The 27055-nt window shown below is 45.1% G+C and overlaps 1 protein-coding gene across 1 annotated transcript in view; it reads left to right on the top strand.

The window, feature by feature from the left end:
• Positions 1-27055, top strand: part of PCOLCE2 (procollagen C-endopeptidase enhancer 2) — a 57341-nt gene that overhangs the window by 2952 nt on the left and 27334 nt on the right. Inside the window, exon 2 of the mRNA XM_053305347.1 lies at positions 5944-6049. Coding sequence (XP_053161322.1) covers positions 5944-6049 — 106 coding nt within the window. The remainder of the gene's footprint in view (positions 1-5943; positions 6050-27055) is intronic.

The following is a 27055-nucleotide window of genomic DNA, read 5'->3' as shown; positions in this document are numbered from 1 at the left end:
AGTAGGCAGCGGGTGACAGGCAGCCAGGAAGAAAACGGCGGTGGCAGTGGGTGGCTGGGTGTGCTTGGGAAGTAGTAGTTGGCAGGCAGGTGGGGGGAAACTGCAGCAGAGGCTGGCTGGTAGGCGGGCAAGTTGGGAAGAAGACGGCGACGGCGGTGGGGGAGGGACGGTAGTGATGGTGGCAAACTAGAGGCACAGATGTTCTACGCTTGGTTCATCTAGTTTGTTATAAACCACCTTGAGATTATTTTAGTGAAAGGCTATATATAAATCTAACAATAAAACTTGGGCCATAACTTTAGTAATAAACTTTTCTGTCTGCAGCAGCAATTAATCTAGAATTCAGATACAGTTCTGTGACTGAGGCAGAAACCAGCTTGCAGTTTCTGCCTGCCACTTTCATGGGTGGTGAGCTGAGGAACAGCAGCAGCCGCCGTCTGTCTGCTCACTGCTCCTCAAGCCACACAGCTGGCTGTGTTAAGGGAGATTTTCTGCATCACCACCCTGAAGCCTTCTAACTCTGAATAGTGAGACAAGTCATTCTCCAAAAGGAGATCCATTCCCTACATCGCCAGGCCACAAAGCCGGGAGAGCCTGTTCCATGAAGTCCCCCCTACACTAAATATGAAGAGGGCCACACTAAATGTGAAGACGGCCAACATGAGGACTAGCTTGTATAGCTCCCACCTGATGGCAGCACTTGGTCCTCTCTGAAGAATCTTTACACTGCCTAACACACCATGACACATCCTGCCTCATTTGCACCTGGACGCAACTCTGCCTTCCCTTCCTTTTGCATTACTCTGGGAAAATAGAGGCTTCATTCAGCCTGTTCTTCTGTGTTGCTTCCATACATAAATTAAAGTTGTAGTGAAGTCAGCTGTTGAACTGGTGAACTGCTCCTAATATTCCAAGAGTCCTAATATACAAATTGGTGCAACAGTTGACTCACCAAGGACCAAATCAGTACACACCTGCACGAGCCTTTTTCATGCTATGCTGAGTGCATCTGTGGTGTAAGCCACATGGTGCTTTGACTTCAGTCTGCACAGCTCCTCTGCTGTCCAGATGGTACATAAGGACTATATCAGGGCCAGGCAGTTAAAAGAGTGATAATAGACTGCCATACTTCGTGTTTTACCTGCATTTTTCCTATGTCTTCCTTTCATATTTCTGCTTTAAACACCAGGCAGGCAGAAGTGTTCTTATCTTAGGGAACATCAGGACTAAAGTTTAAAAAATTCATCATAGTGTAGCAGTTAATCTTAATCTGTAGATTAGTGGCCCATCTAAAGATTAGTGGCCCATCTAGAGTGCAGAATCTTGAATAGGATAGCCATAGAAAATGCCTCAAAGTGACTATGCATCTCCTGTAGGGATGTGCACAAAACCGGTTCGCCCGGTTCGGTTCGTATCCGAACCAGGAGGGGGTGGTTCAGTTTTGGTTTTGTTCGAACCACCCCCTGGTTCGGTTCGGACCTGGACCGGTTTGGACACCCGAAAATTGGTAGGATGGTAGCTGGCACCCAGGGGTACCTGTCACCCAAACCCCAAAGCAATCGGACACTTGTACGATATTTTTATGAATTTTTGAAAATTATTTTTATTTTTTTCTCATAGGATATATTGGGACTCGAACCAGGCCATTATTCCTTATTGTGGAGCACCCATGGGTGCCAACAACCATGCAAACCCTGAAGCAATCAGACACCCCTATGATTTTTTATGAATATTTGAAATATTTTTAATTATTTTTCTTATAGAGTAAAATGGGACACGAACCAGTCCATATCCCCTATTGTGGAGCACCTAGGGGCACAAAAGCGGGGTGGGTGGTAGACAGACAGGGGTGCCTACCACCCAAAAAATCCCAAGGCAATTGGACACTCCTCTGATTATTGGTGAATTGTTAAAGTATTTTTGAATTCCTCATAGAGAATAATTAGGATTGCAGCAAATGTATAGCTTCACGTCTGGGGGAAAGGGGTGTCATAGAGTGCAGTGTGGTGGGTGGTAGTTCCCAAGGTGGTCAAGGAAGCTACCTGAATTATTTAAAAGGAATTGGGCAAAGGGGTGATTTTTAAGTGATTTTTGAAGTTTACACGTCTTTAAGGTTTTTCTCCATAAAGAAGCATGGAGGTGTCAACAAATGTATAGCTTCACTTCGGGGGGAAAGGGGTGGCCTAGAGCAGTGTGGGGTTGGTGGTAGTGCCAGGTAGGGGCAAGGAAGCTACCTGAATTTTTTCAAAGGATTTGGGCAGAGGGCTGATTTTTGGTTAATTGTTGAAGTTTACGTGTCTTTAAGGTTTTTCCTCATAATAAGTTATAATGTAGCTTTCAGCAGCCCCATAAGTGCACTTGGGGGGTGCTGGGGTGGCCCAGAGTGAGTGGTGGTGTAGTGCACATAGGGTGCCAACCACCCCCATGGGTTTCTAATCCATGGGGTACAGGGTTCTGTTGTTTCTGAGGTATTCTGAGTGTGGATTCTATGATAGCATATTAGAGTGGATTCGTGGTGTCTCATTAGAAATCTCATTTGCTATCATAGAATCCACACTCAATACCTCAGAAACAACAGAACCCTGTACCCCATGGGTTAGAAACCCATGGGGGTGGTTGGCACCCTATGTGCACTACACCACCACTCACTCTGGGCCACCCCAGCACCCCCCAAGTGCACTTATGGGGCTGCTGAAAGCTCCATTATAACTTTATCCAAGGCCCAAAGATATTCTATAAATGTTTTTGAACGTGGCACTTTCTTTCTTTTATATATATTTTCATCAGTGTCCCTGGTAGAGAATGTCAGGTCCCCTCTACCACCCACCATTCATACACAGCATTTGAAGTTGAGTGAGTGGTGTCGGGCAGAGGAGGGAACCTGATATTCTACACCCAGCATTGGCAGCTTCAGATGACATGGAAGTGGCAGCAGTACCAGAAGCATGTACTCAATGGGAACTGGTGGTTTTCTACTACTTTCTTGTCCTATGGTATATGAAGCCGTCCGTTGTCTAGAACAGTGTTTCCTAACCTTTTTAATCTGGTGGCACACCTAAATAAATTTTCAAAATTGGCACATATTGGCCTCCCACAGAGACTCTCTTTTTTGTGGTAGAAAAGCTGCCACATGATTTTACTTGTTTGTTTGTTTAAAGCTGGCTCCAAAAGCAGGATATTTAAAGCTGGGCCATTTTGCTCCCTTGTGCATTAGGAGGGTCAGTTCCTTCCCAATGCATTATGGGGCTAGTCAGTTTCACCAATGTGCATTTATTTATTTGTTTGTTTATTTAGAGCTTGCTCCAAAAGGTGGTGATTAAACACCCCACTTTGGAGGTGGTAGTTAAACACATATGCAACAGGAGGGATGTGTCCTACCAAGTGCATTATGAGGTGAGTTGGCTCAAAAAGTGAGGTGTTTAAATAGCCTGCATTTGGAGCTGCCTCCAAGCGAGTCAGCATGGTACCCTGGCCAGTGTCCTGTGGTACTGTTGGGAAATGCTAGTCTAGGACATTTTTGTTATTTTAAAATGTGTCTGTCCTGCTTCCTATTCCACACAAATCCCACAAAAAGCATGAAAGAAGTATATTCTGGTGTCAAGTGTGAAGATGATGTAAGCCTAAACTCTGTACCATCTGCCCAGCTGAGCAAATTGCTGATGGTGATTGACCTTTACAGCCTCTTGATTTTAGTTACATGCTGCTTAGAAAAAAATACTCCTTTTTGCTTAATCATAGCAAGAAAGCTGTGCAAAGAGAAGCATTGTTGGACTAAGGCTGTCTGCCTTCACTCTGCATTGCACCTTAAGGGATCCTGAGTCTGTACCCTTACTTTCTAAATTAAAACACTTAGGTGAACTATATAATGGGTTGTAGTAAACAAAAAGCAGACTATGGAAGATTGAAGATCACTGATCTAGTTTACTCCTTCGTTTAGCATTAGTCAACACTTTTCCACACTTGTGTCATCTCCTGTTCCAAGTTAAATGGAGATGAGTCACTGGTGAGGCTTGTCCAGTGACCTTGCCATGGCTACTCCACCCATTGGGTTCTTTTTGCTATTTTGCCTTTTCTTTCCAGATTGAAGGCATAGATCTGATTGTGTCCAAGCCAGCTCTGTTTTCTGATACAACAGATGCTCATTTTATCCCAATTATTGTAACAGATTCTTAGAAGAGTTATCCTTTCTTTCACATTACCTGAACAAATTGTGCACAGCATTTATAATATATCTTCCCTCTAAGCTGTGAATCTTTAATATTTCATTTTCTCATTATATAAGAACTGACTCTTTGACAGCCTTCCATAAATCTCCAGAGTCCATTTCAAAACTTTCTGTTTAAATAGCTACACATGATTTGTACATTTCTCCACCATGGTTAGAACTGTTCCCTGGCACCCCGATGTGCTGTCTTATTCCATATGTAGTTTTATAGCAATACACTTTTAATTCATTATTGAGATTAGTATTATGTTATCATTGACAGAGTAGAGTCTCAGCCCACTGAGCTTCTGGGCAAACAGGTAGGGTTATAGGACTGCTGTGTGTATCCCAAGATGCCACACAAATATAGTATTGGCACTGGGTTCAGTATCCTGAGAATCCTGACGTTTAAAAAAACAAATCAAGTTTCTAGTCCATATGAGTTTGACTTGAAAATGTACACGCAATGTCTAGTTAAATTTCTGAAGCCAGAGCAGGGTTCAGTGGGATTTTTCATAGTTCATGATGGTGCTTCAGTGTTCTGATAGTTCCTTGGCTGTCTCCATGAAGCAGAATAAGTTATGAAACAAGGAACACTTATGTGAATTTTATTTAATTTTCATAACCATTTGGGTCAAAGAATTCAGCTTTTTTGCTTCAGGTTTTGGGTTAATGTGGCACAGAATTTCGAACTTTTTTTTAAAGCACAAATTACATAAAGCACAAATTACATACATTACATGTGCTTAAAGGTTCAAGTGCCAGGAAAACAGTAACCATCAGTGCTATATGCTTATTAACTGCCACTAGTGCAGTGTTTAAGTAAAGTGCAAAGATGGGGCAATTTAAGGCCAGCAACAGCCACACTACAGTGCATTTAAAGAGCCCTAGCAAGCCATTTTTCTCAGTATATACACCCCATGTGTAAAATAGAAATGATGGTAATATTGGGGTTGTTATCAGAATTACTGAGATGATGTGGATGAAATACCTTGACTTTGGGGAAATATGAAATATTGTTACTACTACCTTCTCATGTGCTACCAGGAAACTGCATAACACATTTCTTGGGTGTTCCTCCCTTGGTAGGGGCAGGGTGCAGTGATCAAATCTATAGTTTTGCCTGAAATATAGTTGGCTACTCAGTAACTTCTCAGAGGCTACTTAACCAGCACAGGCATTCCATTTTTGGCCCCCAGTAGCATAGTCCAAACTGATCAATAATAAATGTGCACATTACATGTGTTGGGTTGTTTTGGCAGTTTGCATGACATTTCAAATAGCTACAGATAGCTTCACTCATTTTCACAGATATTCTGTACCTTTTGTCAATGGCATTTTAGATGGTAGCCACTCTATCCATTCTTTTTTTTTTTTAAATTATTATTATTTTATCCATAATATAAACAGAAAAACATAAGAAAAATAGAAAAGACTGGGGGCGGGGGGAGATGTGATCAATTACAATGATTCTCATTACAATCTGTACTTCCACCTGAGTTCTTTACACCATCATCTCCCTCTCCCCTTCTCCAATCTGAAAGATAAATGGCTGCAAATTTTAAAAACATTAAGGTCAATAATTAGTGTACCTGTTATCTACACAGAGCATTCAGCATTAAATTTATCTACAAAAAGACACTAAATCTCGGGTGAGGAACCAAACCCTGTGATATATTATATTATACTCTATTCTTTATGATGCCATCTCAAAAGTAATACTTTTCTTTCCCCCCTAGGTCTTTTAAATGTGGTGGAATACTTACAGGAGTATCTGGGTTTATTGGGAGTGAAGGATTCCCAGGAGTCTATCCTCCAAACAGCAAATGTACTTGGAAGATAACAGTAAGAACTTCTAATGTCACAAATCACATTGCAATAATGGCATGCAACCCTTTTCTGTTGCTGGCCCTTTGTTTCAGGTGATGGATGCCCATGATACCCCTGCTAACTTGGCAAAGAGGCACCTTTCAACATGATGATTCTTTTTATTTAGCAGGGGGAGAGTAACTGGCCCTATCCACCTCCAACACAGTAGCTCCAGTGACTGTTGCTGGTGTCTATCTCGTGTTTCTTTTTAGATTGTGAGCCCTTTGGGGCAGGGGCGGAGCCACCATTGGGCCAATGGGTTCAAAGAACCCGGGCCCCCAACCAATCAGGGGCCCCGACTCGCGGCCCCGACATTCCCCCCGCGTCTGACGTCAGATGCGGGGAGGCTAGTTTAGCTCCCATGTGGGGGCCACGTGGTCCCTTCAGAAGTTAAACAAAGGCTGGCACTGCGTTCACAGCGCCAGCCAGGAGCGGCTCTTCCCTGCAAAGGCAGGGAAGAGCCGCTCCTGGTTGCACGCTGCGAATGCAGCACCAGCCTAAGTGGCTCCTGAAGGGGTCACGTGGCCCCTTCGGCAGTTAAAGGGCAACTCTCCCATCCCGGGCCTCAAGGCTCCGTTCAGCCAGACCACGCCCCCGCGCCTGATGTCAGACGTGGGGGTGGGGTCGGGCTCAGCACAGGCTGCTGGCGGTCCCGCTCCGCCATTGCTTTGGGGACAGGGATCCATCTTATTTATTCATTTATTTATCTCTTTAAACCACCCTGAACCATTTTTGGAAGGGCGATATAGAAATCTAATAAATAGTAATAAATAATAATAATGATATAAAATTGGTAGCATGTCAGCAATTCATCAGCGAGGACTAAAAGTAATGAATCTGATCTTGTCAAAATAGATCAGTGGTAAAAAATCCTTAACTTGAGTTGCAAATGGGTTATAATTTAACAGTTAACTTTTATCTCTGATGAGAGCTTGGCTGTTGACCACAATAGAACTAGGACCTCTTGCTTTAAATTAGAATCTATATTTGGAATGTAGGTTTTAATGCTGGTGCATGTGGACTATATGGATAGGGAACAGTGAATGAGTACAGAGTGCTCTTGTGCTGATACATAAAAGGAAATAATTGCTGCAGCATCGTATAAGTGCAAATGCTCAATCTTACCAGCAGTGTTTTAGATAACTGCTGCAGTGCAGAACCATCTGTGGTACATTGCACATCATATCAGTCAGTATATATCTCAGGAGTGGAGCCACCATTGAGTGAATGGGTTCAAAGAACCTCAGGGGTTTTGCCTTATGTCCCAGACATGCTCCCCGCTTCTGACGTCCGACTTGCACTGGGAAAGTATTGAGCTGCCTCCTTTTAAAACATTTTAAGAGCCCTTAAAACCCATCTGTTTGGCCTGGCCTTTCAGGGTTTTTAATTAGTTTTAATTGTTTTATGCTAACCTGGTTTTCAGGGTTTTAATTGTTCAGACAGTTTAATTGTTTTTAAAGATGTTTTAATTGTTATATTTATATTTCTGTTTTAATTGTTATTGGTTTTAATGGTTTCTGTTTTAATTGTAAACCACCCTGAGCCATTTCGGAAGGGCGGCATAAAAATTGAATGAATGAATAAATAAATAAATAAGAAATAAAGTTGTTTGATTCTTTAAGACATTAAAGAAAATAATACAATCGTCTACAACAGGGGTGACAACAAAAATTCAAATAATTTTGCTTCATATTAGACAGTCTAGCCAGTTCCATTTGAAATGTCAGCTTATGCTTGGTAAGAACCTCCCACGCTGTTAAGAGCCAATACTTCCTTGTGAGTCGCATCTGACCTTTCCATAGTTGAGCTGCAAAAATTTGGCTACAACAAATAATAAAACAGCTAAAAGCTTTTTATGGTTATAGACTGGAGTTTGATTATCATAATAATTTAACAATAAGACAGAACTGAGATCAATGTGATAATTATCTTACCACATGTTATAACAACTTTTCTCTAGAAATACTATATTGAATTACTAGTAGGGGAGACCTGTTGTTGACTGGGCAAAGTAATTCTGTATAGATTACACTGCTGGGAAAATTCACAAAATGAAATCCAGGAGGCCTCTAATATTGTGGGGATAATGTTTGTGGAAACTGATATTGGAGTGCTTTACCTAACCCCCCAAACCCCCAGGGTGTGGAGGACTGCTGAGGGAGATGCTGTTCCGGGCCCTCACCTGCAATAAGCCCTGCCCCCCACAGCCCAAGAGCCAATGAGAGTGGGACCTAGTCTCATGCTTCTTACGAAGGAAGCTTGGGCAAACAAGCTGTGCCGCACATGCGGGTGGTGAGCGGCTGGATTGGGTTCCTTAGCTAAACAATTTGATCTCGCGAGGAGAGTGGATGGAGCAGCCTGCGTGGGGAGAGTGGCTTTTAAACTTTCCCTGTGTGTCAGCTGAGAATCATGGGGAAGTGTAAAGTGTATATAGCCACACTCTCCCCACTTCTCAGCTGACTCATGGAGCTTTCCCAGACAGCAGGCTTTACTGCAGGTTCTGAGTGAGGCTTTACTGTGAGTTCAAAGTTGCAAAAAAAAAAAGGACGCGAAAAGTGGATTTATTTTTTTAAGCCCGGCTGTCTAAAAACAACCAAAGGGCTCTGTGGTTGCCAGGAGTCGACACTGACTCGATGGCACACTTTACCTTTACCTTTTCAAACTGGGCTACATTCTAATGTGCACTAAAAAACCCAAATTGTGTATAAAGTGCTCCCCGATAGCTCGCAAGGACTTTGGTAAATTTGGCCGATATGTGACACACACCCTCAATTCTGGAGGAGATACGAGCTAAAAGCCAGGGGTGAAAAACTTTATGGAGAAGTTTAAAGAAGCAATACAAATGGTGAGAATGGATGGAGCGGTCTGTGCCTCTTGTGCCGCTTCTTTAAATCTCCCTGAGTGCTAGTTGTATACATTTAAACTGTATACCAATTTAGTTAGTGGGGTGGAAAACTGCAAATAACTGAAACTACCACTTGTGATGTGATAACTAAATTGGTATATACACAGAGGTGACCAAAGAATGGGCAAAACCACTATTTGAGGGCCACCTGTATATTAATGTTATTAGCACTTTTTTTATGTGCTTGCAAAAGGGAAGTAAAAGAACAGTGTGAAATTTGTAGGATTTCAAACATTATTAATTTTATTGAATAATTACTATATATGATACATTTGAATAACAGTACATTTGAACCTGAGAAAGTTCTTATCTTGGGCATGATGTCATTTTGTTCTTCGACGTTATCTCTGTGCTTTACATGAATGGGATTTGCGCCTGCGCAGAGAGACAACATTGGAGCTTCCAAGCTAGATTTCTCAACATTTGGCGGTAACCCCACCCCCTCGGTATATAGGTGGCTGCACCGGCTTCCCTCTCCAGTCTTTCTTCGTCTGCGATAGAAGAGACATCGTTGAGCACTCCTTGCTAGATCACTTTGCTAAGTACAAACTTTCTACCACTTTTACCCTATATTTTGTTCAGTGCTCCCCTTCGTTAGCGTTTTTATTTCGTCCATGGCACCCCCCCTCCTCTTTCGAGGTTTTCTCTCGGTTCGCCGTCCCGTTGTGGCCTTCGGGCCCGGCGTGCTACGGTTCCCTCATCTCTGTTTTTTATCTGATACTTCTCCAACCTATGGCCAAGACTACAAAATTCAAGCAGTGTGGTCGCTGCAAATCTAAGATCCCTTCGACCGACGGCCACAAACTTTGCCTTTTTTGCCTGGGCGAGGCCCATAAGGTTGGCTCTTGCCCACACTGTGCAGCCTTTACCGAGCGTCTCGACTTCGTTCAAGCCTTCAAGTGTTCGGGCTTGGACAAACTGCCTAACATGCAGGCCTCAACAAGTGCCTCTCTTTCGGCCCGGGGCTTACAGCCTGCTTTGTCCCCACCGGGGATCTCAGTAGCCACTCCAGAGACTAATGTACCGGTCGATCCTGTGGCTCGGGCTTCGACTTCGGTACTGAGGAGTTCCATGGCAGTGTCGATCTCGACAGCGGCACTCATTGAGCCACGTTCCATCCAACCTGCTAAAAAGAAAAAGAGAAAGAAGGACCGTTGTGCTCCTACGGAGCCTGTTAAGAAAAAGCAGAAATCAACGTACGATACCGAACATCGATCCCATACACTTCAGATGGAAATCATCCTGGATGCTGAGGTAGTCTACGCATCTAGTCCTCACGATCCCGCATACGAGTCTGAGCAGGACTCTGAACCCGAGGAACTTCCTCCGGAGCAACCCTGCTGGTGGAACAATCGAGAGCTCGAAGCTGCCCTTGACGAGCGCTACACCCATCAAGTAGAGGAGGAGGTGGACTATTTTTACGCACACCAGGAGATTCATCAACACCACCGGGCCTCGACCACCACAGAACTGCCTCTTTGACGTTCTGCTTCACCCCGCCCTGCGATACAGTCCTCTTCGGTACCGACCTCGATACCAAACCCTAGTTCGGGGACAGCAACTCTCCCTCCCATCCTCCACCTCAAACCACATCTCTGTTCCCACCACGGGTTCAACCCAGAAACTCCCCTGTGCAGGCAGCCACGGCCACGATCGCCCCAGACTCCAGACCGACGCCTACTCGGCTTCGAATCCGACCCCTTCTTCCTCCGGTCTCGAGTGACTCGTCGGATTCATCCTCAGATGAAGGCCCAGAGTTGTCTTTGTCCGACAGGATATCATTGGGCTCCTTGCCCCCTACACTTTTAATGGAGCCTAGACCCAGCTCTCCATCGGAAGATTTCAGAATATACACAGATTTTGTCTCCCGCATGGCAGCTTCTCTGGGAGTCCAACTATCCCAGAGGAATAAATCTGAACCAGACCCCCATTTCAATTGATTGAAGACGATGCCCGTCCCTCGGTATCGCTTCCCCTGAACCCGTCCATCCTCAAGGTCACCAAGGCCTCCTGGACTAAGCCTTCCTCCCTTCCCCAGATGTCAAAAAGACTTGACTCCTTCTATAAGGTACATGCCTCAGCTGACCAGGATGACTCCTTTCTAAAGCAGCACCCTTCTACTGACTCCATCGTAGAGTCTTCACTCTCTAAATTTCGTGGGTACACCTCTTCCACCCCACCCGACAAAGAAGGAAAGAAATTGGACACATTTGGAAGGCGTTCCATATCCTCTTTATTAACAAGAATTACAAATTATCAGGCCTACTACACCAGATATCAGTCCTTTCTGTGGGACCATATTGCTCCCTTTCTAGATCATCTGCCTGAAGAGCAGCAGGGCCCTACAAAAGTCTTCCTGCGTGAAGCCACGCAAGTCTCAAAGCAGGAACTCCATGCAATTTGCCACTCAACAGAAGGAGCTGCTGAGATGATGGCAAACTCTGTCGCTCTTCGTCGACACGCCTGGCTCCGGTCCTCCGGCCTTACCCCCGACGCTAGATCCAGGGTGGAAGATCTTCCCTTTGACGGCTCATCCCTGTTTGGAGAGAAGACAGACGATACACTTCAGAAAGTACAAAACCTTCGCAACACGGCCTACTCCATGGGGTTTCAACAATCCTATCCGGGCCATATAAATCTCAGAAATGGCAGCAGCAGCCATACTCTTCCAAACCCCATTTCTATCAACCACAGAACAAGTCTTTTCACTCTGCCAGGTACCAGCCATACAGAAAGCGCTCCCACTTCACCGGCTTCAAGCAGCAGCAACACTCTAACACAACCCCAAACTAAAAGACAGTGACTTGAACCCCCCTCCCCAATGGGGCACCAGACTCTCCCCCTTCATCTCCACCTGGGAGAACATCACCTCGGACTCCTGGGATCTTACCATCATGAGGGTCGGCTATGCTATAAAGTTTGCATCCACCCCACCATACAATCCTCCACTCCGGCCACCCCTGCTCTTCTAGCAGAGGTAAACTCTCTACTCACCAAATGTGCAGTAGAACTGGTCCACAATCCCCAGGTTTCAACTCCTGATACTTCACAGTACCCAAGCCAGACGGCTCCCTTCGCCCCATCTTGGATCTCTGGGAGCTGAATTCCTACGTCACATACCAGAGGTTTTGGATGGTCACCATTCCCACCATCATCTCCCTCCTGCACAAGAATCAGTGGTTCATCTCAATAGACCTCAGAGATGCCTACTATCACATCACTATCAGACCTCAGCACCGTCGTTTCCTCCACTTCCAGATAGCGGACACTACTTACCAGTTCCGCACCCTACCCTTCAGGTTGGCATCCGCGCCGTGGGTGTTCACCAAATGTATGGCTCCAGTGGTAGCGGCCCTGCAACAACAGAACATTCAAATTTTTCCACACCTTGACGACTGGCTCGTGGTAGCCAACAACCCACAGTCCCTCCTGAGCGACCTACACATGGTCATCAACCTCCTCTTTAACCTGGGTCTACAGGTGACTTATGAAAACTCCAAGCTCCGTCTGTCCAGGACGATAGAATTTCTGGGGATCCTCTTCGACTCCATTCAGTCAAAAATTTTCTTACCACAGCGCAGGATTCAAGCTATCCTGGACTTATCCTCCCACCTTGTCTACCACCCACGTCAGCATGCACGGACAATCCAGCACCTATTAGGCCACATGGCCTCCACCACCTACGTCCTTCCACACGCCCGTCTACGTGCCAGGAGTCTTCAACACTGGTTCCTTTCAGTGTTCTCTCCACACGAGGACTCCCTTGCCTATACCCTAAAAATCCCGCCTCGGGTCCCACATTCCCTTCTATGGTGGACAGACCCTGCCAACCTCTGTGTCAGCTCTCCCTTCCAGCCCCCACGTCATGCCCTCCTACTCACTACGGACACGTCCATGGATGGCCAGGGTGCCCACGCCAACAATCACAACATCCACGGCATCTGGTCCCCAAAGGAGGCCTCCCACCATATCAATTACCTCGAACTTCTGGCTATATTCAAAGCACTAAAAGCTTTCCTCCTTCTGGTAGTGGGGTCTCATGTCCTGATCGAGACGGACAGCACTACCACCAAAGCTTACCTGAACAGGCAGGGAGGCACATCCTCCAGCTCCCTCCTGTTCCTCACCATGGAAATTTGGTTCTGGTGCATTCGCCACGGCGTCACACCCCTGGTGGTCTACATTCAGGGCCAGGACAACGTCATGGGGGACAGGCTGAGCAGGACTCAAACAACATCACACGAATGGTGACTACATTCCCCCACGCTCCACTCCCTCTCCTGCCGCTGGTTCCTCCCAGAAATAGATCTCTTCACGTCGGAGACAAATGCGCAATGCCACCGATATTGTTCCAGGTCTGGGATTGGACTCAATTCCCTGGGGGACGTGTTTGCCATGACTTGGATGGGACTCCTAGTCTATGCCTTCCCTCCAATTCCCCTACTTCCTCGAGTCCTTCAGAAAATATCCCAGGACCGCCCGCACTGCATACTAATTGCTCCTTGGTGGCCCAGGAGGCTCTGGTTCCCCCGCCTCCTGCGCCTATCCGACCACCGTTACCACCACTTGCCACACACGCCTCACCTCTCGCTGCAAGGGGGTTGCCTCCTCCATCCAGATCTACAGCGCCTGAACCTCACGGCTTGACACATAGTCCCAACCTGCCCATAGATCTGCAGTGAATAGTCAATGCGTCACATAAACTGGCTACCGTCGCCTCCTATACACATAAATGGACATGTTTTCAAAACTTTCTAAAGGACAGGGAGATTCGCTTACATTTCATCTCGGTGGAACATGTTTGTACATATTTGTTATCCCTCAAGGAGACAGGATTTAAGATGCCTTCCTTATGAGTACATCTCACGGCCATAGTGGCTAACTCCCTGCCTTCCACACCATAGTGGTTTCAGCACCCTATGGTCAAGCGTTTCCTCAAAGGACTTAACCACCTTTATCCGGACCCGCCAGTTATGGTCCCGGCATGGGACTGACTTTAGTGCTCTCCTCCCTCGTGTACCCTTCCTTCAAACTGATGGCCATTATTTCTTTGGACCTCCTGTCCTGTAAGGTGGCCTTCCTCACGGCCATCACCTCTGCCAGGCGGCTCAGTGAACTCAGGGCACTTAGGGTGGACCCGCCTTACCTGGTTTTCCACAGGGAAAAAGTTGTCCTTAGACCGGATATTGCCTTCCTGCCAAAGGTGGTCACATAGTTTCACCGATCCCAACCCATCTCCTTACCTGCGTTCTTCTCTGAGCAGTCTGCTGATGCCGAGCAACACCTCCACACTCTCGATGTTTGCAGGGCACTTGCCTTCTATGTAGATCGAACCTCCGCTCTCCGCACCTCCAACTCTCTCTTCGTGCTTCACTCTGGACCCAATAAGGGCAAGCAAGCCTCTACCCAGACTATATCCAGATGGGTAGTTCACGCCATCTCTCTGGCGTACCAGCTTTCCAAGAAGCCACCCTCCATCAAAGCACACTCAACGAGGGCAGTCGCGGCCTCCACTGCCTTTGACAGGTCCATTCCCTTGGACATCATCTGTCAGGCGGCTACGTGGGCTTCAAAACACTCCTTTGTGCAGCACTACGCCCTGGATGTCCAAGCGAGAAAAGACACGGCATTTGGTAGGGTGGTGTTGCAATCCATCTTTGCCTGATCCCTCCTCCAGGTGAGCATGGCATGGGTGCAGCTTGCTATGCACCCATTTGTGTAAAGCACAGAGACCACGTCGAAGAACGACAGGTTGCTTACCTGTAACTTGGGTTCTTCTAGTGGTCATCTGTGCTCTTACATGACCACCCATCCTCCCCTCTTCTCATGTCTTTTCTGCTAGTCTCTTTCAGATTTGTGGACTCAGAAGACTGGAGAGGGAAGCCCACGCAGCCGCCTATATACTGAGGGGGCGGGGTTACTGCCAAAAGTTGAGAAATCTAGCTTGGAAGCTCCGAAGTGGTCTCTCTGCGCAGGCGCAAAGCCCATTCGTGTAAGAGCACAGATGACCACTAGAAGAACCCAAGTTACAGGTAAGCAACCTGTCGATCTGATTACTGAGTGTTAAAAATCTGTTTGGATAATAATAGTTAAACTCTGATGATTATATTCAGAACTTCTTCTTTTAAAATTACCCCAAAATAATGTAGACCTTTCCCTCAGCATATTCTGGTGTAAAAAGTAGTGCATTCGGCTAGTTTTAATGGCAGGGTTATTCATGCAACAGTTGATATCTGTAGGTAATTGGGAAGATGATATTTAAAATTTCTTCAAAAAACCACAGTACAAACAAAGTATTTAAATTTTCAGAGAGCATATTCCAATGTTGAAAAATGGTGCATTCAGCTAATTTCAGTGGCAGGATTATGTATGCAAAATTTGGTCTCTGTAGGTGATCTGGAAGTATGACTTTATTTTGCACAAATCAACCAGTTCTTCAAAATATATAATATATATTATTCTCTCGCTGTAAGTGGCAGTAAGTCCCAAGATGCCCACAACTCTTCCCCAGAGTCATATATTTAATGCACTTCCTGACTGACAAAGTATACCAGTGGGTGGCTCAGGACCTCATCCTGAAATTATAGATTTGTATTGAAAGCCAAAATACCATACCTTCCTTTATCCTATGCTTGTTCAAATCATTTCCCCATGCCTTAACAAAGGAGAAAAGTGTGTCATTCCCAAGTGAGATAAATATTTGATAAATTTATGACAACATACATTTTGAATACAGGTAAATATGTTGAATCATAGATTCAAACAGCTGTGATGGAGGAACGGCTTCTTTTACCATATGCTACCTGGTTGTTCACAAAATGCCAAATTTGGAGGTAAAAGAGGAAAGAGAATAGACATTTATCAAATGATCTAATTGAATTGTTTTAAATGAAGTCAGTCAGTCTACAAAGCTTGGCCTTCCTCCAAATACAGAAAGATTTTGGGCAATTCCAAGCCGCAAAATTCCAAGCAGTGGATTTAGTGGGAATCCATTGACGTTAGTGAAAATCAACTTGCATTTCCTCTCGCTGTGCTAGGTACATACTGGGGCCATTCACACAACCTACTGGGCGGGTGGGCAGATGAAAGGCTTCCCAAACCTTGCCTCCCACCCAGATGATCCTTCGATGCTCTGTGGGAGAATGCTCTGCGCTCCCACACAATCAGCCCTGCTTCATGCAGCATGGAGCAGAGTGGATTGATCTGAGGCAGGGACTCTTTGTCCCAGCCTCCATGAAAGCCTGCAATGTAGTGTGTGACACATGAGCTTCACTGGGGGATTCCCCTAAGAGACGCTCTAGGCACCTGTCTCTGTGTGCAGCCAGGCTGGAAGTAGCCCATGTTTGCACATGATCTGGTAGTCAGGGGTAAGGAAACACTCAACTTCAGCTAAGAGCTGGTCTTAAAAGCTGGGCTTTGCGGCACTTTTCCTCTGGGATTGGGCCTAATCCTGGAGGTTCTCATGCACAGCCTAACCCAGGCTGGGTGGCCCTAGCCCAAGTTAAACTGCGTGTGAGAACAGCCTCAATGTTTCTCTGATCTGTATCTGAGCCACCTCTAGTAAACCGTTCTAAAATTCCTTACAAGACTGTCTAGTGGGATAATTGAGGATAACATGTAATTCTTTATGAATCAACTGGATATCTGGAGTGTCATAACTTTTCAGCCCCATAGTAACAATTTCTACAGGAGACCAGTAGTCATTCTATAGTCAGAGGTTTTTTTAAGACAGAACTTTTAAACTGAGGTTTACTTCCAGACCAGAAAAAGTTTTGAATCCGTACCTGCCATTAGTTTAGTATTGTAAGTTCTCACTAATCCAGGAACACCTGAAAACAGGCAAAAATGTGAAGTGGCACATTAATACACGGTGTGGCAGTAGTAGTACTGGCTGACAAGAGAAGCTTTGCTTAGCCCATTCATATCTTTGGAAATTGTTTCTTTGAAAGGGACATAATTAAGGTCAGTTGGCTGTTTCAAATTAAATGCATCTTGCAATTATTCCCGAAGAGGAAGGAAGTAGATTCATATTATTTCATATTTTGGCAAATCTGACAGATATTTTAAAACCAACCCATAAACTTCATAAACACAAGTAAAGCATATTGATAATTAGAAACACTGATAAGCGTATGATCAGTGAACAATTCCCTTTTTGCATCTAGAAATGTGCATCTAAAACAATGTTCTAGAAGTGTGCATCCTTTGTCAGGTCACTTTTTGTTATCACACTTATAAGGGAGTGGCACTTTTTGTTGCCACTCCCTTATAAGTAACATTCAAGCTGTTCAATATATTCCTCAGCAGTGTTCTCTAATTTTTTTCATCTGTGTGTGGAATGAGTTTTGTTCTGAGCAGCAGTATCAAGACAGTGTGTGTGCACATGCATTCAGAATGGAGTCTTCCTGATTCAACTTGAGTGGGATCTAAAATTAACTGAGCAGACATCAAAAAACGTGTGGAAATGTGTGAGCACACGCACATACCTTAGAGGGAACACTGTTCTTCAGGAATACAAAGAAGGTCACATGTGTGCATTGGGGAAAGGTGCAGTTTGCACAGCCAGAGTTCCATTTATTATTTTTTGGAACCATAGTTTTTCACTGCCTAAAAGACAAGCTGGTGTTTATTTTTTTTAAAAAGTGTATTTCCAAGGCGTGGCAACTGCTGCTGCAAAACAAAACTCATTCTAAGGTGCACATGTGATATCTTTGGATCACTACTGCAGTGTGGACTTCCCATCTTGGGTTAAAAAGGGTGCAATGAGGTAAAACCTAATAGTTACAACACTGAACATAAGAACATAAGAACAGCCCTGCTGGATCAGACTCAAGGCCCATCTAGTCCAGCATCCTGTTTCGCACAGTGGCCCACCAGATGCCGCTGGAAGCCACAGGCAGGAGTTGAGGGCGTGCCCTCTCTCCTGCCATTACTCCCCTGCAACTGATACTCAGAGGCACACCCTTGAGGCTGGAGGTGGCCCACAGCCCTCTGACTAGTAGCCATTGATAGACCTCTCCTCCATGAAGTCATCCAAAGTCATCCAGTGTAGTAAGTTTACAGGAATTTAGTAGTAAAATAAATTTTAGAAAAGATTCTGTTGTGATTGATTTACTAATGAAGTCGAATGAAAAGATATTGCATTACAGTTAAGAGGTTCAGTCTTTGATTTATCTAACTATAGAAGTTGGTCATTCTATTTCTGTAATTATAGAAGCTGGTCATTCAGCACATTATATTACAGCCTTCATACAACCCTTGAACTGTGCTGCTACCCCAGCTGTTACGGTTACTGTCTCTTCTATAGCAATTTGTAGACCACAAAGCATCACATACCAATGGTTTTAACATAATCTCCTTCTTGGCAGTTTTCAGTTATTTACGCTGAGTAATCTAAGAACACTCAGTACATACAATGTATAAGAATATGATATAAAAATAGCATTCAAGACTATCATCGTCCTTTAAGAAGATAACTTAATATACTCAGGAGCTGAATTCCATTAAAAGGCTGGTCACAAGAAGGATTTTTTTTAAAAAAATCCCTAGACCAGAGAGCTTTAATGCATTTTGCATCTTAATGTTAGATATTTATTTGAAAAATCAAGTGCTTACAGATTTTGGGGTGTGGGTGGAAAAATAACTTATTAAATACAAACAGATTTTCATTTCTGGAGGGAGCATTTTTCGGCAATTGTGTGCATATTGTGTGAAGCTGCAGTTTAATTCCAGATAATGCAACCATCTCCTTGTATTGGATCAGATGATACTTGTTTCCTGATTCGGCTCATTGCTGGAAGGGAAACCAGTCACACCTATACTTTCTGCCCATCCAGAATCCTGTCCCCATATTTCCCCGCAAGGACAGAACATGGATGCCTCTCACATGTATAAAATCCAACATGCATAGACTAAAACTGTGTAGTTTCACTGGATTTGATGAAGGAAATCAATCACATGGATTGGATTTTATTGCATAGGTGGCACTCTCACATTCCATCGCCACTTTTACGGATGACTGTTGGAACTCAGCAGGATTAGTACAGCAGTTGCTAACACTGAAATGCTTTGAGCACTTGTCTCCATTCCTAGTTGCATAGGCACACTACAGAGTTTTAATATCATCACATGAGCTTTCTCCAGGTACTGCTCATATACTTTTAAGCCTGACTTTTCTATCTTCATTTTAAACAAAAAAATTAAAAGTTGTGTTTTCTAAGATGTTGGCCAAGATGATATGCAGTTTGGAAGAACTTGCAATGCTGCAGCAGCAGCAGAGCTGGAAGCAGCAGTACCACTGTAGAGAACAGATAGTAGGGCTACCAGCCTTACCACATGTTTTCCCATTCATGACAATTGGAAGATATATTGTAATGCTCTTAACTTCTGCTTGCCCTCTACAGTAGTGCTGCTGCTTCTAGCTTTGCTGCAGCACCACCGCAAATTCTTCTGAAGACGTTTGAACCATGGATTATGTCAGTGAATGAATACTTGTGCCCAGTACCAATTTTTGTGGTAATTACATAGGAAGCTGCCATATACTGAGTCAGACCATAGGTCCATCTAGTTCAGTATTGTCTACACAGACTGGCAGCGGCTTCTCCAAGGTTGCAGGCAGGAATCTCTCTCAGCCCTATCTTGGAGATGCCAGGGAGGGAACTTGGAACCTTCTGCTCTTCCCAGAGCGGCTCCATCCCCTAAGGGGAATATCTTACAGTTCTCACACATCAAGTCTCCCATTCATATGCAACCAGGGCAGACCCTGCTTAGCTAAAGGGACAAGTCATACTTGCTACCATAAGACTAGCTCTCCTATCCTGACTGTACAGTCAGGTAATACACACCTGACTGTAGACCATGGCTAGAAGCCATGGGACTTCAGAGCACATAACTCTAGGCTAGACAGCAGCCAGTATGTCAAATAACTGGATGGAATTTGTTGACTTTTTACATTTTATTCAGAGGAAGTTTAAATTGTACTGAGAACTGACAGGGGAGGGAGGCTGAGATGAGAGATAATAAACCAAAATATCTTTTGTTCTGCCAGATCTGTTTAAACATAGATAATAGAAAAATAATTTCCCTGATGTCTATATGGTCCAACAATTAATTGTGGGATGTAATTGTAGAGGTTTACCTCTGATTGTAGAGGTTTAGCTTTGATATGCAGGCATCAATTAGAGAGTTGACATTTTGTGAACCTCTGCTATTGTGGAACTTCAAAAAGCGATGTTAAATTTTAGCTCCATTATAGGAAAAACCCACAGTACATTAGCAAGTTGTGGGAAGGAATCTCTGCCAATAATATAATGATAGAGTCAGGGCAGTCCAATACTGCTGCCTGAGGCAAAAGTTAACACCCACCTACCCCTTTCTGCAAGCAGCTGCTGGAAGTGATCAGGCTATGCTGCCAAGGAAGCAGCAGTGGTATGAAAGCACTCTCAGACTAGCCCATCAAGACAGGTAGTGGTAGGACAGGTGCTCCTAGTTCACGCTGGGAAAAGAAGAGGCACATCCCAGAGAGAGACAGAGGAGAAAATGATCAACATGTCCCAGTGGGGTGAGGAGGTGTGGTGGCAGCAGTCAGCAGGGAAGCCCGTGAGCTGGCATCTGTGGTGGCAAGAGGCTGGCACTTGCTGCCCACTTGTGCTTGTGCAGCTGCCTCACCCTGCCTCATGGAAGGACCACCCCTGGAAAAAGTTCTGAGACTGTTAGATGTCTATTATACTGTTGTGAATGCAGCTGGAGCTGGGAACCAACTGGGAACCAACTTCAGCCTCACAAAGGGTTGTAAGATGTGTTTTATTGCTTTTGTATTAGAAGAGACTTGATGTATATATGTGAAATGTTGAACTGATTAGTATTTGTCTGTACATACTCCAGACATTGGAGCATGGGCAGATTAGAAGGAAATTAATCATTACTGACAAGCACATAGATGGAACATTAAATTGGTTAACTTAACCCATTGAACTGAGGCATAATCCTCTCCCATCAAATAGGAATGTAATCAGACCCTGGATAGCTGGATTCAACATCTGAAATATAGCTTAGTTTCTGATGAGGTTTGCTAACCCAGATAGAAATTTTTCTTATACTCCTGAGAGAGCAGTATAAGTAAATATTTGGGTGAGAAAATATTACCACAAAAATTGCAAGGCCCTTCTATACTCACAAAAATAAATCTTCTGCACATTCAGTAATAGCATTTTTGGAAGCAAGCCAACATCTGCCCATGAAAATTGTCCATTAAAAAAAAAAAGTGACATGATCTGGTTTTCTGCAAAGTATTTCAGTCATGTATGTGTGTACAGATTTTTGTTTAAAAGCAGACAGCATGGGGTATAGACAATGGAGCTGAATGTTGGAAACAGAGTTCCCAGTTTTTCTGGCTCTACCATAGCTTTGGCAAATCATATCCGTGATCTTTAGTGTGTCCTGTGTCATCTCCTGTGAGATGCATGGGTTGACATGATGTGCAGTGTACCATCGCCCTAATGGTCCATCCCATGGCTGCTGCAGACTTCAAAGCAAGCCCCAATTCTTTTAAGCAGTGGATGTGGCAGCAACATCTTTGCAGGTTTCTCCAATCATTCATCTATCTACCTATCTATCTATCATATTTGTATACCACCCCAAACTGTCGTCTCTGGGCGGTTAACAATAGTATAAAACAAGTTAAAACATATTCAAAAACTTAACAATTTAAAAATCAACCACAGATTAAAACCTAAACAGTTAGAAAGCTGAAAAAGCTTGGGTGAAGAGGTGGGTTTTCAAATGCTTTAAAAAAAATTGTTGGAGCTGGGGAGGATCGTATTTCAGTAGGGAGCACATTCCACAGTCTCAGGGCAGCAACCAAGAAGTCTCGGGGCAGCAACCAACCGAGCTGGCGGCAACTGGAGACGGACCTCTCCAGATGACCTCAATGGGCGGTGGGGCTCATAATGAAGAAGATGTTCTCTTAAATACCCAGGGCCTAAGCTGTTTAGGGCTTTATAAGTTACTAGTGTTTTTAAACCCGTTAAAATAACGGGCGCTAGTACGGAGCCTGTTTTAGAGCTCTTCCCTGGGGCTCGACCCCAGCAGCAGCACTTGAGACCCAGAGGTTAGCCTGCCTGCCCATCTCCCCCACCCACCCCAGAAACATCACCCCAGCCCCCCAGTTAGAAGCCTCAGCCCCCATCCTTTCCCCTCCTTCAGGTCTGTTCCAGCCCCACCTTCCCCAACGACGGTCTCTCTCTCTCTCTCTCTCGCAGCCTGCTGCCGCCACTCCTTCTACGCAGCTCAGCAGCACCTCCGCCTTGTCGGCCACATACCTTCCGCCGCCGCCCCCTCAGCCCGCTCGCTCTTCTTCCCACCGCTTTGCGTGGCCCTCCTCAGCCGAAGCGACCCCCTGCATCGGGGGGAATTGCAGTTCGTCGGCCCTTCTCTTCCTTTCCATCCCAGCCTCCCCCTCGTAACCTCTCTTGCCGCATTTCTTCTATTTCTCTGGAGTTCCCGTGGCGCTCCGGGCCCCCAGCCACCATTCCCCCTCCCTCCGCCGCCAGCCTGCATGCTGTGGCCGGTCTCCCCGGCCAGGCAAGGGCCCCAAACTCTCCCCCCCACCCGGCTTCGGCGGCACCGCCAGGCTTCGGCGGCACCGCCAGGCCTCGGCGGCGGCTCCGCCACCACCTCGGCTGGCTTCCCCCACCGCTTCTTCCCCCGCCCGGCTTCGGCGGCGCGGCCAGGCTTCGGCCATGGCTCCACCACCGCCTCAGCCGCGCCGCGTCCTCTGGCCGAGGTGGTGCCTCTGCCGCCGCCTCGGCTAGTTTCCCCCGCCGCCTCTTCCCCCGCCGGCTCTTCCCAAGTTTCTCCCCGTGGCCGCCGCTGCCTCTTCCCCGGCTGCCTCTTTCCAAGTTTCCCCCGCCATCTCTTCCCAAGTTTCTCCCCGTGGCCGCCTTTGTCCACTCTGCGGCCGGGCAAAGCAACAAACATGGCCGCCTGGTCCCTTTGTCTGTTTCTGCCTCGGCCGTCCTGCGCATGCACTCCGCGCATGCCCAGAACGGCCAAGGGAGGTACGGACACACACCTGGGTGTCCACGGACGGACACCAAGGCTTTTATTAGAGAGGATAACTAGCACTTGTTATTTTGCCCAGAAACCTATTGGCAGCTAGTGTAGTTCTATCAGCAAAGGAGTGATGTGGTCTCTCCGAGATGACCCAGAGACCAACCTGGCCGCCGCATTCTGTACCAACTGAAGTTTCTGGACTATGTACAAAGGCAGCCCCACATAGAGCGTATTGCAGAAGTCAAGTCTGGAGATTACCAACATATGTACCATTGTTTTGAGGTCGTTCATCTCAAGAAACGTACACAGCTGGCCACAGCTGTGATAAGGAGGCTCTTATTTCAGCAGAGAGCACATTCCAAAATCTCAGGGAAGCAATGAATAAGGCCCATCCCTGAGTAGCCACTAGATGAGCTGGTGGCAGCTGCAGATAGATCTCTCCAGATTATCTCAATAGGTAGTAGGGCTCTTAGCGGAGAAGGTATTCTTTTAAATACCCAGGGCCTAAGCTGTTTAGGGTTTTTAACCAGCACTTTGTATTTTGCCCGGGAACATGTCAGTAGCAATGGTTTCTCTGAACCATACATAATTTTATAAATTTTTGTCATGTCCCACCTTAGTCATCTTTTTTAAAAAACTAAAATGCCCCAAATGCTCTCACCTTTTCTTATATGGGATATATCTGACCTTGTGATAATTTTGGTTGCCCTTTCCTCCAACTTTTCCAGTTCTAAGATTTTCTCTTTAAGGTAGTCACCAGAACGGCACATAGTATTCTAATTGTGGTTGTCAGATTTCTACAAAGGCATTGGTGGCTGATATTTGTACAAGGGCATTTTGCCAGTTCAATCTGGAGAAAATCTGTCTATGTGGTTGCTAAGAGTCGACACCAAATTGACGGCACTCAATCAATCAATCATTGTGCCAGTGCTAAATGAGAAATGGTGGTGCTCCTGATGTGTTTGACTAACTAAGCAGCAGTGACTGCCCACAGGGGTCGCTCAGCCCTCAGGGATGTACGTCTGTGTGGCACAGAGCTCTTCTGGAGGAAGAGCTTAAGCCCCACCCCCACCCCGCACCTCACATCACGTCAGAACTAGCAGTGTTTAAATTGTGAAGCCATCAGGATGCTTGTGCTTCTTAGACAGCACCGGTGCACCCTTCATCTGGATGTCAGCCTATGAAAATAGCAGTTTAATTTTCAGTTCCTATCCTAATAATCTCTGGCATGGCTTTTCCCATTGCCATAGAGAGGGTTGATTGCCCCTTCTTCCAGCTGGAGTTTTGCAAACCGCTTTGGTGAAGTTGTTTGCATTCAGTGCACTACTAGGGACAGAGAGACTAACTGTGTATGTACAATAGTCAGAAAATCTCGGTAGCTTTGACTGAAAAAATAGCCCTCTCTTCCCTGGAAAGAGAAAAATGGGTTCACTCTCCCTAGAGAAAGGGTGGGAGAGAAAGAGAGAGAAAACACCTGCAGCTGATTTATAATCTTTCCTCCTTCTTTTCCATCTAAAGTGTTACAGCTCTGCAGTGAGGCCAAGCAAAAAGGCTCTGTGTAGCAGATAAATGTATGAGTAATGTTGCCTTTTAAGCTTGGTCATTAACATACACAGCAGAGAATGCTTGAGAAAAACCACAAGACAATACGGATATTCACACAGGCGTGCACACAGAGGCAAGGCTGTTCCAAACTTACCTTCCCACCCCCAGACAGCGAAAATGTTGCTGGAAGTGTGGACCACACTTCCAGACAATCCACGCTGCACCTAGCAGCAGGGATCTCCAGAGGCTGGGACAACATGCTGCAACTTTTGGGAATCCCACAATGCACTGCTAGTGGTGCATTGGAGATTTCCCCCATCAGACAGGTGCTCTAGGCACCCATCTCTGTCTCTACCCAGGCTGCGTGCAGCCCAAGGAGGCATACGATCCCGGCAGCCAGGTTAAGGGAGTGCTCGCTCCCTTTAACCTCGGCTAAGAGCCGGGCTTAACAGTAAGGTTTAGCTGGCCGCACAGATCCCAGCGCTCCACATAAGGCTGGGCTAGGCTGCTCATGAGAACAGCCTCAGTATATTCAGATTTGCATCCTTAGTAGAATAAAATCATGCACATGCTTTAATGTATCCAGAATCAGATACTAGTATGGCCTGGGATCCAGAAGACTGCACATGGTGTACCAGAGCTCTTCTGTTCCTCATTCACTTCCAGCCCCTTATGTGCCTCTCCACAAACTTTCCATGAGAGTTGGAGATCCTCTGGAGCAGCTTCTGATGCAGCAAAAAGATCTGATGCAGCCAAAAGGGGGGAAATGGCAGTCCCTCCCATCTGCACATAGAAGCACTCTCTTCTTGCACATGGTGCTCCTTGAATCCTAACCATAAATTTAAGTTTAGTTTAATTTAAAGAAGCAGATTCCAGAATTAGGATTACTGTATGCCTATAACAGGCATGTAAATAGCCTCCAAGTCAATGACCTCCAAGTTAATGCAGTGATGATGCATTAATGAAGCATCTGTGGCATACATCTGACCTGCCGTATATCCTCCATGATGGGAAACAATGTTCGCATGGAACAGCCAAATGGGTTTCTATTTGTTTAAAACATTTATACCTCACTTCATGAAGCAGCTCATGAAAAAGAACAATAAAACTCCACCTTGATTCAAAAGGGGGAAATGATTTTATAAAACTGTCATATTTCCCTTATCCCTTTTTCTAAATTAAAAAGACCTTGCTTCCATTTTCCTATGCTGCACAAAGTATTTGGGCAGAACTCCTGTGAGTCTGACGCAGCCCAGTTGTCCTTTGCTATTTTTCCCTAGCACAAAGGGGGATTTTTGCCAAGTTTTGCTTGCATTCAGCTCCACTTATCACTTTGTTTGTAGAATGTATGTCACATTACAGTACCTCTTCTTCACAGTATACCAGTTTGTCTAGATAGTATATCTTTGAATTAACTAATATCATTGAAAGATGTAAATCTGCATGGCTAACTGGGTAAAATAACTTTATTTACTTGATGTGGGTGTTGGCTTACATTAACCAAATATGTTGAGCATATCACTAAAATTCTAATATATTAAGTTCACATGCTAGAGGTTTATGTGAAATTTCTTAGACTATTTAGTTATACAGACCAATATGACTTTTGTGAGGTATCTTGGCAGCTTCTGTAGTACTTTGAGACAATACTCATTATGGTTTGATTATGGCATACTTTATTCTTATTAATTTTTTTCTGTTGCTGAGAAAGTTAATGGCTGATATCCTCACTGATGGTGCGCACTTGCAGTCAAAAAACCCCATGTGTGCAGAACTAGTGATCTTGCTTCTAAAGCATGGCGGGTGGGGAGGGTTTTTGTTGATACTCCTTCCCTCAGAAATATTCTATGCAACCCAGAAGTAGGCCCCTGAAAATAATGCACAAAGCACTTCCTGGGGAAAGAGACCAGCAAAAATTGCCCCCACCCCTGCTTCAGAAGTGGGGCCACTAGCACTGAGCATATGATTTCTTTTGCCTGCACATATGCACCATTACCATGGAAGATGTCAGCCATTATCTCTTTCTGCTTTTTAATCTCCATGCAGTTTTGCATTTTAACCTTCTGCTCTTACTACAACCCTGTTTAAAAATAATTGGAAAACAGAAAATCACCGCTATAATACAGCCATAATACCAAACAATGTGTATGATACGAATTGTATTATACAAGGGACATCTTTTGGAGTGGTATTTATCTTATATTTAGCAGGGGGAGAGCAACTGTCCCTATTCAGCCCCAGCACAGGGTTCCTCCTTGGGTTGGTTTTTAGAATGTGATCTCTTTGGGGATAGGGAACCATCCTCTTCCTTTTATTCTTTATTCTCCCCCGCCACCCCATATACACAGAAAAACGGTTCCATGCACACTCCTAATTTGGAGATAATATGGAACTGAGGGAGGAACAGAGTTTCTTATTTGTGTAAACTGAAAGAAAAGAATTGGGGAGGTTTGTAAGAAAATGAATTTGAGAAGGACATG

This window comes from Hemicordylus capensis, chromosome 3 (assembly GCF_027244095.1).
Source record: "Hemicordylus capensis ecotype Gifberg chromosome 3, rHemCap1.1.pri, whole genome shotgun sequence".
In the NCBI taxonomy this organism is placed as follows: Eukaryota; Metazoa; Chordata; class Lepidosauria; order Squamata; family Cordylidae; genus Hemicordylus; species Hemicordylus capensis.
The sequence above is the reverse complement of the archived record's forward strand: the minus strand, read 5'-3'. Positions and strand labels throughout refer to the sequence as shown.